Source organism: Podarcis erhardii (genome assembly GCF_964252035.2).
Source record: "Podarcis erhardii genome assembly, chromosome: 4".
In the NCBI taxonomy this organism is placed as follows: domain Eukaryota; kingdom Metazoa; phylum Chordata; class Lepidosauria; order Squamata; family Lacertidae; genus Podarcis; species Podarcis erhardii.
In genome coordinates this window covers 53,037,205-53,050,626 of record NC_138508.1, presented here as the reverse complement: position 1 = coordinate 53,050,626, position 13,422 = coordinate 53,037,205, and the positions used below count along the sequence as shown (strand labels likewise).

General features: G+C 40.8%; 1 protein-coding gene across 5 annotated transcripts in view; it reads left to right on the top strand.

The window, feature by feature from the left end:
- The window catches only part of GRIK1 (glutamate ionotropic receptor kainate type subunit 1), a 150,311-nt gene that overhangs the window by 13,289 nt on the left and 123,600 nt on the right, over nt 1–13,422 (top strand). The window contains exon 1 of one of the 5 annotated variants that reach the window (XM_081859275.1): nt 10,421–10,442. The exons of the other annotated variants lie outside the window; for them this stretch is intronic. Coding sequence (XP_081715401.1) covers nt 10,436–10,442 — 7 coding nt within the window. The 5' untranslated portion in view covers nt 10,421–10,435. Of the gene's footprint in view, nt 1–10,420; nt 10,443–13,422 lie in introns of those variants that run through there. 5 annotated transcript variants of the gene reach the window in all.

The following is a 13,422-nucleotide window of genomic DNA, read 5'->3' as shown; positions in this document are numbered from 1 at the left end:
GACGCTAGTTCCATGGGATCTTGATCTGAAGATTAGAACATATTGCCAATGGAATTAAGTTAGTTACTGTAGCAACAGTATCACATTTGTATACCTCTGTAGTGCTCTCCACGTGTTACCATTAAGTGTTAAGGAAACGTGTGAAAGATTCATTCCAGGGTTCTAAACCTATGGAGGACCTCAGCAAATACATTTCAGGCAGTTGTCTTCCACTAGTAGGAGAGTGATGGAAACAGCAACAAAGGATTGCAGATCCAGCACATTGTTCTCTGTTGCCTGTCCCTGTGATTTCTTAATGCTTAATGGTAGCGCTGGAGGAGAGCTTGTTTGATTGTGGTAATCTGTGTAGATAATAGGCTTCTACAGATTGACTGATCCATTCCTATGGGTAAATTAGCCTTCAAACAGAACTTTAGCAATAATTTAGTTATTTAAGATACATCTGGGGTCTGGGTCAACTCCAATTAAAACTGATAAAACGGAGCTTCCCAATTTTATTCATGTTGCAGCTGAAATGGGCCTATAAGGAATTATTTGGGCCTAATGAGGAATTATTTGGCACCCTTTGATGCAAAGTAAGCTAGCTGCCTTTCAAAAATAAATATTTTACCAGAACAAGCAATGTAATTCTACTGGGGAGTTCTTTCCAATATTTGAAGAATCAGCATAGAAAAAGAAAGGGAACAAGTAAGAAAATGAAAGGGAACAAATGAGAAAATGAAAAGGAATGAATAAGAAAAGAAAACTCAGAGTTCTCCTGGATAGCTCATTTGGTAGAACATGAGACGCCTAATCTCAGGGTTGTGGGTTCAAGCCCCACGTTGGGCAAAAGATTCCTGCATGCAGGAACACACACACACACACATTCTTCAAGTTGGGCAGTTATAGCTGCAGAGCTAGCGAAGCAACTAGAGTGAGAGAAAATCAAAGGGCAAAATAGCCCACCAGCTGATTTCAGAATCTTTCTTTAACATTTACTCAGAGGATGAAGGAAGCTATGAAGTTGTGGGCATAGCTGAGTGACAGAGCACATGCCAAGATTTCTAGGTTCAATGAATGGAATCCTTTTTGTCTTATTGAAAAAGGATAGTAAGTGGTAGCTCTAGAAGAACTATTGCTAGAGTCAACAGTACAGGTTAGACAGAATTATGCTGACTTAATTTGTCTGCTTCATATGTTAAGTCACAAAACTTGCTGAGTTAGAAAAAACAATCGACCATCCAGTACAAATTCTTCTTTACTTGTTATTATTGGCCTTTATTGGCATAAGTTTAAACAATAAAATCATACAAAGTCATCCAAATACAATAATCCAAACACATACAATATATAAAAGACTAGACAGCCACCCTTGAGTAAATCAGGCAACTTTAGATTTAGCTTTAAAAATCTCGGCTAAATATCCCAAAACAATCTTGGTAGTTTTGGGAGTATCATCCCTCAACAAATATTGGATTACAAACTCTTTGTAAATCAATATTTTAAGATGTCACTAGGAGATCTCGGCAAAGGGTGTTGAGAAGAGGGCAATCCAAATTTATGTGATATATTGTATGTGGTGTTTTCTTATTACAGGATCAGAATCTTTTCTGGAAGGGTTTTGTTGTTTGTTTGTTTTTAAAAAACACCTTCCAGACAAAACAGAGGAAGGAAATGTATTTAGATGAGCTAGCATAAAAGCTCTGTGATGCAATGGAGTATCTACATTATAAAAGTAATTAGGCATTACTCCATGGTGGGGCTTCAATCCTAAAGAAGCAAATGAACATACAAAAGGCTGGGAGTTTTTGGATTTCATGGTCTAGTGGTCTCTGCTTGATGGGAGAGAAGATTTGTGACTCATCCGATAGAAGAAGGGAATCTATTGCAATCCCTATTTGCCTGAGTTTGAGGGTAATATCAGAAAACCACATAAAATTATGTGTATCTCTCAGTAAAGAAGTTAGTAAACTTTCTGGGTCTGTATTAAAATGAATATTTAGCCAGTATTTGAAAGTCATAATCCAGCCCCTAGATTTCAAGAGATGCTGACCTAGCTCTGCACACAAAGCCAAGTAGGAGACGCAATTTGGAGCTCCTAGAATTTGTTGGAAGAAGGATGCCTGTGCACCCTCTTTCTTTACTTGAAAGACCATTCAGCATTGAGTTCGACTGTGGTGAAAATTCCTCTGGATGACTTAAGCAACCAAACTACAATAAAGAATAGAGAAGGCATATCAGAGTGGCCTAATGTTGTTCCTATTATAAACAAAATCAGTCAAATGCAGAAATGTCTATGCCCACCAGTAGGCAATGAATGTTAGAAGAAAACATCACCTCTATTTATCTGCTTACTGCTCACAGTCAAGGAAATGTGTTCCTTCCCCTCTAAGATGGTGGTTGGCCCAGGCTGGCCAAGTGGCATCTAGTTTGGAGACCAATGGGTGAAAAGTAGAACAATAATAGAATATATAAATAGGCCTTTTAATTAAGGTCAGTAAGATATGTTGCCCATAGCTTTCCCCCTCATGAATAACACTATGTGGGAGAAAGCTTCTTCACGTTAATATTTTATATGCAATGTTTTTTATATATGTGCCTGTCTGAGTGTATGTGAAGTCCTTAGGTGGAGCTTATAATATTTTAGAATCTGACCTCATGTGAAGGGAGAACTTTGTTGTGTGAAGCAAAATGCATTTCCAGCATTTAGACCATTGTCTGGGAAAAGAGACAGTCCCCCCAGGAACTCAAATTGGCTGTGGTTGTGCTACAAGAAAAAAATCAAAGATGATGGGGCTATTTGATGGAAACTAAATAATGACCTGTACCCTATTGAAATTCATGGTGTACCTTTTCTCCTGGTTCTTGTTAATTAGAATGTTCCTCCTTGTATTTTTTCCTTTTTGCATCTCCTATCTACTCGACTGTAGAGTTCTTCAGCCTCAGCTCAACACTGACTCAGTCCCCTGAAACCTCATTAGAAGCTTTCTTTCTTTCTTTCTTTCTTTCTTTCTTTCTTTTATCTTTCTTATCTCTGAACTATCAATTTGGGCACAGAAGGTTTTTCACCCATCCATAGCCGTTTGATTTTCTTTGTACCAAACCATCCAGAATTCAACTGTGGTGTAGCCAAAGATGAATGAAAATTTATTTGTTTCGAATAACGGCTATGTTCAAAAATTTCATTTTCCATCAAAATTGGTTACTTATCAGCTGGAAACATAGAAGAAAAAGTTTAGGGTACTTTGGCCAAGATGCATTTTAATATAGGCAAAAAACTGCTACAAGTACCCCACCTCTTCTAGCCTTATCTGCCACTCTAAATTGTATACTTGCTTCACTGAGCAGAATAAAGATATTTCTGAACCATGCTTATTAAAGGATGTAGATTTTTCATTTTGGAACGAAGAGCCTGTCTTACACATCAGTAGTTGATTACATCCTTCCCACACCCAAAGTTTGTCATGCAAGGTAGAGGGATCAAATTACTGTATTTTTCTGTGTATAAGACTAATTTATTTGCCCCCAGTTTTTTAAAGTTTAAAATTGGGGGTCGTCTTATACACGGAATGTTTCAATTATTTCTTAATTTGGGGCTCGAAAAATTGGGGTCATCTTATACATGAGGGTATCTTATACACGGAAAAATACGGTACTCACATTAGGCAGTGTGCTTTAATAGATCCAGGCAATTATGTCATTGGGAGACGTTATGTGTGTGAGATGATATATAGACCTCTATTTGTAACTCTTTGCCTCCTTGTTGTGGTTCTAATAAGAGATTATGTGCGCCCTGGTGGCAATTGGGAATTAACTCCATCATTGGTCTAATGGAGCTTTCCTCCGCTAATGCATATTGCAGGTATGAGGGGCCCAATTTAGAAGGGAGTAGAGCAGGGGACAAAGAATTAAAGCCCTCCCCCATGCGAGGGCCCTGATTCAGATCAGTTATGAAAGAAGAAGCTTGAATTAAATGGCAAGCTACGTGGTAAATGTCACATGTAGTTGGGCCCTTAGAGTAGTATTCAACTAAGGCTGGATCTAGACACATCAAAGAAGCTTCAGTTAAACTCATACAGGGAAATCTGGTTGGAAAACATGGGACTCCACAATGCCATCTGGTGTCACTGTTGTATATTACATATAAAAGGTAATGGTAAAGGTACCCCCAGTCGTGCCTGACCCTGGGGTTGCGTGCTCATCTCGCTCAAGAGTCTGGGAGCCGGCGCTTGTCCGAACACAGCTCCCGGGTCACGTGGCCAGCGTGACTAAGCCGCAGCTGGTGAGCCAGCACACAGAAACGCCGTTTACCTTCCCGCTGGAGAGCGGTCCCTATTTATCTACTCGCACTTTGAGGTGCTTTGGAACTGCTAGGTGGGCAGGTGCTGGGACCGAGCAACGGGAGCTCACCCCGTCGCGGGGATTCGAACCGCCAACCTTTCGATCAAGTCCTAGGCTCTGTGGTTTAACCCACAGCGCCACCCGCGTCCCTATATATCACATATACAATGCATACATGGTACCTCGGGTTAAGAATTTAATTTGTTCTGGAGGTCTGTTCTTAACCTGAAACTGTTCTTAACCTGAGGTACCACTTTAGCTAATGGGGCCTCCCACTGCTGCCACGATGCCACTGCGCGATTTCTGTTCTCATCCTGAAGTTCTTAACCTGAGGTACTATTTCTGGGTTAGCGGAGTCTGTAACCTGAAGCATCTGTAACCCAAAGCATCTGTAACCCGAGGTACTACTGTAAAACAATTTTTCTTTACCAATCTAGCTGAGTTCCAGATTTTACTCAGAGCAGACCTATTGAGCTTAACAGACTTAACTTAGTCATTGATTTCACTGAGTCCCCTATGAGTAATGCTGAGTTGGATACCACCTTTAGGCCTCTTGTCTATGCACTAATTCTGTGAAGCAGCTTTAAAAATAAGATAAAGTTCTTTGGCATTATTTTACAAAAAAGATGTGAGTGTTGCTAGATACTCTCTTCCCCCTCCTGTACAATTTCAGAGTGTACTCGCATCCAGGCAAACCATTCAGGTCTTTTAAAAATGTCGGCAATGGGCAAATGTTCCACAAATGTGTCCCCTAGCCTCACGATCAGGACATTCCCCTCAGTTTGTGGTGAAATGTTTCATCTCTTTTCCTTTCATGCATCCCATCTCCCTAGAGGTCAGAAATCTCATTTTACTCAGGCCGGTGATAAATTATTCAACTGAAGTAAGTAGAGAGCATAAGGATAAAAGTCATCTTCAACAGACTTATTTACACACTCAGTTGTCCTGAACTAATGTGGTTTTTGCCTCATCGACTTGAGAAAAGGGACTCTAATCATATGTACATTAAGTAATGTTAAAACAGGCAAATAAGGAATTTGTTTCTTGCTGAGCACCTGCATTTCAGTGCTTGGGGGCAAGGTGATCATTCACAGGTTCTGTTTCCATTGAAGCAGAACTTTAAGCAAGTGGCTGTAATTTTACTGATAACTCTTTTCAAAGGAAAGCACGTGGCGAAAAAGAAATTATGATTTAAAATATTGAAGATGACAGCCATCTCTTTGATATGCCTCATTTAACAGTAAAAGTTAACAGACAAGTGTCAAGGGACTTTCCCTGTCTCTGATTTACTCGGGAGTTTCTGAGAGTAACTGGAAAAATCCATCGTTAGAGCTTTTTTGGCATTATCATTGCTTTGACATTTGGTTTAACATGATTATAATTCTTTGTAGGGCCTGGCAGTAAAACAGATAGGAATTTCCTGCCAGATCTTGTTCCTCCACATGTAAAGTGATTTCTGTTTTGTTCTTTCCCCTTTAAGGCTTTTTTGGGGTATAAAAATATGAAAATGTCAACATGGATCTGCGGTTCTCAAATTTGAGTTTTCCCACAGGTAACTTAATGGCGACTGTGATCATTTATAATGGGGTGGGGATATCACCACAGGGACTCTTTACCTTTACATTACACAGTGATGAAGCTTTTTGGCAAATGTATTCCCATATAACCTGATTGAAATTTCATTGCTATTTTGGAGATCCTAGAGTTGTTTAGAACTATTGGGGCGACTTCTCTGGAGGTATTCACAAGGGATCTTTCCTCCAAGAAGAAACCTATAACTGTGTAGCGACTTTTCGTGGATCTCCATTGCTGATAACTTTATGACCAGATTATCAAGATAATCAGAGCAGATTGTGCCACTGTTTTATTGCACTGTTCTGGGGGTGTTTGGGGAAAGGATACAACTATTGAACCTCCTAAGATGAAATTTGCATAGGAACTGAAACAGAGTAGTCTCAAAGGAAAGTCTGAAGGCCCTCCATCAGTGTGTACTCATAAGGAATAAACACAGTTTCGCTCACTAAAATTTGGAAAGGAAGCCAATAGAAAATACACAATGTGCATTTTGCATGACCCCAAAAATACTGCTGGAAAATGATCTACATGCCTTTGAGTGACTGACAAATGTCCACAATGGGGATAAGTACAATCTGATAAAGCGGGGCCCTCTTAAAATTGTGCATGGAGACATATTTCTTCCAGTCTAGGAAGTTATCATGTATAAGACTAGGTTTATTTCTTTAAAAATCATGCAAAAAATAGGGGTCGTCTTATACATGGGTAGTGCATAGGGTGGCTGTTTGAATGGTTGCTGCCGCGGTTGTTAATGGCTATTGTGCATGCTATTGGTTGCTGTGTCAATGGGTGGTGTCGATTGGCTGATACTGCAGCAATTGGGCGGTTGATTGGCAGCTTCTGCTGGCGAGGTGACAGATGAGAGGTGGATTTTGCGATGCATGGGGGTGAGCAATTTTCGGCAATCCTCCCCTTAAAACTCAACAACTCTGTGCCGTCTCCCCCCACTTTCTTAAATTTGGGTCCCAAAAATAGGGGGCATCTTATACATGGGGGCAACTTATACACGGAAATGTATGGCACATAGTTTTTGCTCAAGGAATGTTGTATAGATTGCAACCTGGTTTATCTATTCTCAAATGAAGCCCCAAATGAAGTTTTATAGGACTTGTTCGCTACTTACGGTACATCAGATTGAAAGTTCTCCATTAAAAGGTACCATGTTTTACAGTAAAGCCAGAATTTGGGAACCTGGAGGCCAAATACTTTGTGCACATTAAGGTCTTTTTGTAAAACTGAATTCATTTTCTTACTGACAATTTATCAGTGTTTTAGAAGGTGAAATTTCGTAGGCTTTTGGTAAATATAGGCAAAATACAGGAGCCAGCATATGAGTAAGATGTGCTGTGGTATCATGCTGGCCCCTTTCCAGTGATTCAGTGTTGCAGCCATAGTAATACTCACTGTCTTGAACTAAGGACTCGGCTATACAGCTGCAAATATAACGTTTTAAGTGCATTATACAAAAGTGACACTAGATGGCGATAGTGAGCTAATGGTAAATTCAATATACGGTATATTTTAAACCTTTTTTTAAAAGAGCATTTTCACAGCGATTTTTCCTATATATCTAGATTCAGCCTAAGTCTAGTGCGCCGAGTTCTTTAAACCAAACACTTATCACTGAGAGATACCTCTCAGTGTATTGAATTCAACAAGACACACATGCTGCAGTACTGCAACAATGGCGCACAAAAAGAAGGAGACGCAACATAGCAGTGACCTGCTTAGTTACTGTACTTTTGAAGTAGAGTCTCATCATCTTCAGTTTATTCTTGCATGGCCACTGATTTGTGATCAGTTTTCATGCTATGTAGATTAAAGGGCTGTGGTGTGCATTTTTCTGAATATGTACATACGTACACACCTAGTGTTTCATATTGCATCATGCTGCTGAATATTCTGTCGATCACCAACCAGCTTTTCCAAATATTCTCTGAAGTTTCAGATTGGCAGCAGTTTCCAAATTTTATAATAATTTCCAAAATGTCTGCAACTTCCAAATTCATAGGGCTTCATGTATAGTGACAGAGTCTGTAGAGAGATCTTGAAATGATCTCTGTAGAAACAACAAAAGCGCCATTAATTGCTGCTTGGTTGATTTATATTTTGACAAAAATATATTATTCCGACTGAAGGCAGCACCAGCTAATTTGTTGTTATTCATCCATATAATTAAAGCTCATTAAGATTCTCAACTTGAAAAGCTTTGAAGAACTAAAGGACAAAGCCCTGCCTACATCTATGCCCCATCCCCAACTGGTGATTGTCAGGGCTCTGAGGAGTGTGCAGTGGAGGCAGGGTTCCCCCAAGGCTGATCCTGGAGAAGGAGTCAGTGATTTATGGGCTTTTGTGCCACCTGTGAAGCTGGAGCCAAGGCTGGAGGAAGGGGAAGAGTCTGAACAATTACAGATGAGAAAGGATGTGCAAGACATGTCAGAAGCAGCGGAAAGGACTGTTCCTGAGAGGAGTAGGCTGGGAGAATTCCCCCCACCCTCTTCCCCACGGTCTCCATGAACCAGGAGGGGTTTGAAGAGGCAGGCACAGCAGCAACATCTGTATTGGAGAAGGCGTATGGCATTGTTGTACAGTCTATACCAGTGGATCCCAAACTCCCCACTGAAAACTGCTGAGAATCTTGATAGACCACTTAATTATTTTTCTGCCTGATGTAGCAATCCAAATGTTAATACGATCAAATACCAAAAAAAGAAATTAAAGAAGCAGTACAAATAATTTTAAAAACCAGGGCAGCTGTTCTTTTTCAACTTTTATTTGCATTTTCAAAAACAGGAACAGAGCATATTTAACCCCCTCCCTTCCACCGTCCAACTTCCAACTTCGTACCAAATACAGCATGTATACATACACCATATGACTTCTCTTCCTCACTTTTCCTGGTTCCTTTGCTTTTCTACTACGCGTATTCCACATCTTTTTAATCATCCAATTTGTTATCTATTAAATGCTCTATCTATTTAAACTCTGCTGGATTTACTCAAGTCCTGCTAAGCTATTTGTCTATACTGGAAAAACCAGCACAGCAGTTCAATGTAATGGATGTGTCTTCTCCCATCTTCAACCACTAACTCACAGACACATCACAGACCACCTGAATGAAATCTGTGGCCTACTGGAGGTCGACAGACCAGTTTGGGAACACTGGTCTATCTGAGACCATGGGAAGGAACAAGCATTTCCCCAACAAGAGGCTGCCAACCATTACATTTGCACAGTTATGCAGCTACCAATGCTGGATCAGGGCAGCTATATCACATTAGTGGTTATACAGAAGGAATTCTCTTCATGCTCCCCACTGTTTTTTTTATTAGCTCTTTAAATGAACCATTTCCTAAGGGGCACTATTCCAGCCAGTAGTCTGATCTAATAACTCAATTTCAATCTCAATCCTTTTTTGGCATATATACAAGATTCTGAAAGGTTCAGTACAATAAAATCACTCAGCAAAATCTGCATCTAGCCATTAAAATACTGTTAATGAATCCTGATTGCGTGTCGCAGAAGCCTGGCTACTATCTCCATCTTATCCCAACCCTGGGTAAACATTAGGAAGAACATACAGTCAGATAAATGTATCTGACTGCCACTCCCTTCTAACAACCAACTGATTAATGAACGTAGATTGAATTGTCTGATACGAAGGGCAGTGCAAAAGAACATGACTGAAAAAGACTGATTCTATATGACTGTCCACAGGGGCACAGTCTTTCTGCAAGCAGTGTTTTGGGAAATCTCCCTTGCAGTATTGCTGAAGGTAGCATATTCAGTCTCAATAGCAGGTACTCCCTGTGCTGATTCAGGCTGGTTAGATGGTAGAGATAAGTCGTCATTGGCTGTCCACATTGCACCATCCCCAAACTTGCACGGACGCTATTCCTGATTTGGCTACTAAGTTCTTGAAATTCCTTGTCTAACAATCTGTGTTTAATTATCTCAAACACGGGATTTCCCAATAAGCAGTACAGGGAGTCCATTGAGATTCCTATCGGTTTAATTTTGTTCTCAGTCCCTCTTAACCCTTCTGATGCTTGGTATTCAGCTAACATGGCCACAACAAGACTATTAGGTTCAAATCTGTAATGCAGCAACAACCAAAATAAAAATCTTAGCAGCCACGCTTTTGTTACTGAGAGTCTTTTGTTCGTTTCTAGACACAGGGCAATATAGGGGACACAGTTTGGTATACCGAAAAAATCAAGCCAAATCCTAACTGGACATCTGCTTGGAAGCAAGTCCAAAGTTCTGTATGGCATTCTTATTGAAGTCCTCGTCTAACTGAATTCAATGTCAGCACACTAAGTGTGTTAAATTTAGCTCTCCCTGATCTCTCCTCACCACTCTCTTTAGTGATATATGATAACCAATGGATCATTTTAAATATGTTTTCTGGAGAAGTTCTCCTCATGACGACCCTTTATGTCCATTTTCATTTTGCTTGCTTTTCTTCCACACTTGCAGCCCACCATGTCACAGTGGATTTTGCTTCATTGGTTGGATAAACTCCCTGGAGCCAACGGTCATGCACGGTAAAAACTAATCTTTTGTGAGATGATGTAATGGCTGGGGGGTTTTGCTAGATAAGTTCAGCCTTGGTGTCCCTGGTGTTTTGTCCCAAAGCACAGGCACATAAAGAGGATAAAGAGAGAAATTGGACAAAAGGCTAAAACTCCAGCTCATAATTCCTCCCCTCAGTGCTCTCAAGACAACAATGGAAGGTTGGCATTAATCTTACACAGACAGGACAGGACTGTATTTTGCTCTTGCTTCCCCACACCTCTGCCTGCCATACTGTCAGTCTAAGTGGCACACAATTAGAAACAGAACTGCAAGGACTTTAGAGCATCTATGCTGTGAAACACAAATGCACGCCTCACAAATCCAAGGCATACAGCAAAGTGCCTGGAGATGTATAAAGCTTCAGGGAGAGCTCTGCTGTGAACTCTGCCATGTTATAGGTCAAGACTTGAACATTTTAGACATCTTCAGTGGTTGCATTTCATCAGAGTGCAGGAACTCTCTCCTGGCAATGGTGGATTGATTCGTTGATCCTTCACTGGTGTCTGCATGGCCAACAGCTTCTTCCTGGTTAAGGAGCAGAAAAGGCACTGGTTCTTCCAGCTTATTCATGTAAAATGAAAATAATAAAGAAATGCAGCTGATAAGTCTTTCTTACTTTTACAGGCCCTTCTAGAGTTTTATTCTTCAGCAATAGATAGCACAGAGGGCCTCAGCAGGCAGGGGAAACACCAGGTTGTTAGTGCAGATGACAGGATCTTTATAACAGGCAATCATGATGGCATTAGTGTTTATCCACTGCAGTGCGAGTATAAATCACAGCAAATGGGCTTTCCCTTGGAGTTGGGATCTGTTGCTTTATTCCTTCCCAGAAGCAAATGTTTATCCACCAAATCATCAATGTGTCAGCCATGGTTTATGCTTAGTCCAGGGAACTGTCTGCTGACTCTCTCCTTAGCATCACCGAGGGAAGACAAAGGAGCTATTGCATGTCTCACAGTGCCGGATATTCTCCAGCAGAGGAATTTCTAAGTTAGACTCCCTTGCAAATGCTAAATAGGAGAATCGGAACTGATGTAGTAGTTTGAATTAATCTTGGCAAGGACAAAGACGACGGGCTGGTTCACACATAATGCCCAGCCAAATGATGGCTTAGTGTGAGCATGCAAGGGTGAGGGTTCCTGGAGAGGAGATTGAAATTGCTGATTGCTCCTCAGTCTTGCTTTTGCCTTAATGCTGTAAGATGAGCCATAGTCTGGCAAAGTGTGATGTGCAAACCAGGCTGATGGTTTCCTGCCCCATTCAAGTGTTAATTTACAGAGTTACTATCATTGTGATTGATGTCAAAAACGATGCCAAGTGATTGGCAGGCGGTTGTCCTACCCACTTATCAATGTTGGCCCGTGGGGGTGGTGACAGATAGTAATGTGGCCTGAGCCAAAAAAAAGTTTCCCACTAAGCTGGGGAGCAGACAGCAGTTCAGCTATGACTTCCTGTCAGGGGTGAGCAACCTACAGCCCTAAGGCTGCATGAAGCTTACCCTGATTACAAAAGCCCTCTGCAAGTTCAAACCTCGGACAGAAATGCTCTGTCTCCCTGTGTCAGCCCACTGGTCAGGGAGGGAAGGAAAGAGTGAAAGGAATGTCACTCTTCTGACTCTGATTCTGTCCACTGCTGGGTTTGGCACCATTCTCAGCTGCCATGGGGTCCCTGAAAAGTAACCCCTAAGGGAATTTGACCCTCTGTGGGAAAAAGAGTCTATGCCATATTCTATGTTTTATGCCATATATGCCTGTGGCTGTGGTGAATTAATTTATTTTAAAGATCTCTGGCTTTTAAAATAAAAGTTACTCTCAAAATGACAGAATATTATCAAGTTCAAAATATTATGAACAAATGTAAGAAAGCAACCTATTTCCCTCTGTGGTGCCTCTTTTGTCACTTGTAACTTTCTTCCCAGAAAGTGAATTTGTCTTAAAAGCATTCCTCCCTCCCCCCCCCCCCACTCTTTTGCTGAGAGGGAGAACTTGTTCCTGCTGGGATTATCGTGCACTCAGTACTATTACATATGGTTGGACCCTCGTTATTTTTTTCCTGACTAGAACAGAGAGCCACCAAAAGGCAAGATCACATTTCATGTTTTCCCCATCTCAGCCAGAGCAGCTGGAGGACAAAGTCCCAAGAACCTAACAAAATAGATTGAAGTTAAATGGAAAGCAGAAAACCAACAACCCAGTATCGATCAGGGTTTCTGCCTAAGAGTTTATTTCTCTGCTTCAGCAGGACAAAAGCAGAGTCTTTGCCCCCCGCCACAGCTGTCAGTTGAGAAACTGCTGTGCGTGGCATAGAGCTTTTCCTCATACCGTTCTGAAGAGCTTCCTTATTTTTTGGTCCGTAGCTTTGAGCAACTTCAAACCAGCAGGGTTTTGGAAACGCTCCTAGCAATTCCTCTTCAGAAATCCACTTGTGCTGGAGCAAAAGTATGCAGTGCACACCATGGAGTATATTCTCCTTTCCCGAAGATGTCAATATACAGCAGATTCTACCTTAAATTCAGCCACTTTCAACCTGGGTAGTATCTTCAATGGGCACTAATATCTTTACTCTTCAATGCAAACTCTTGTTGTTCCAAGTCATTTTGGTGTCCCTTATTTAGTCCAGTAGGCAGGTAGCTTTATGGCAATCGACTAAAAGTCCTAATCCACAGAAAGATGTTTAACAGTTTAAACTGAAGCTTGATTAATGACACGAGAAGATTATCAAAGGAGATTTAAGAGTAACCAAGGGTAAAATGAAGGACTTGAAATTATTATTCCTTTAAAAGAATAATAAAGTGATCTGTTAGGATAGTCTAATTCTAACGTTGAGGACCTAATACACTAAGCACTTACACTGGAGTACTTTTCTCCAAATTAATTGCACTCATGTAAGTGGCTGGTAAATCAGCCCGGTGTTTGTTTCAATCTAAAATTGCCGTGCAAGCTACTGTAA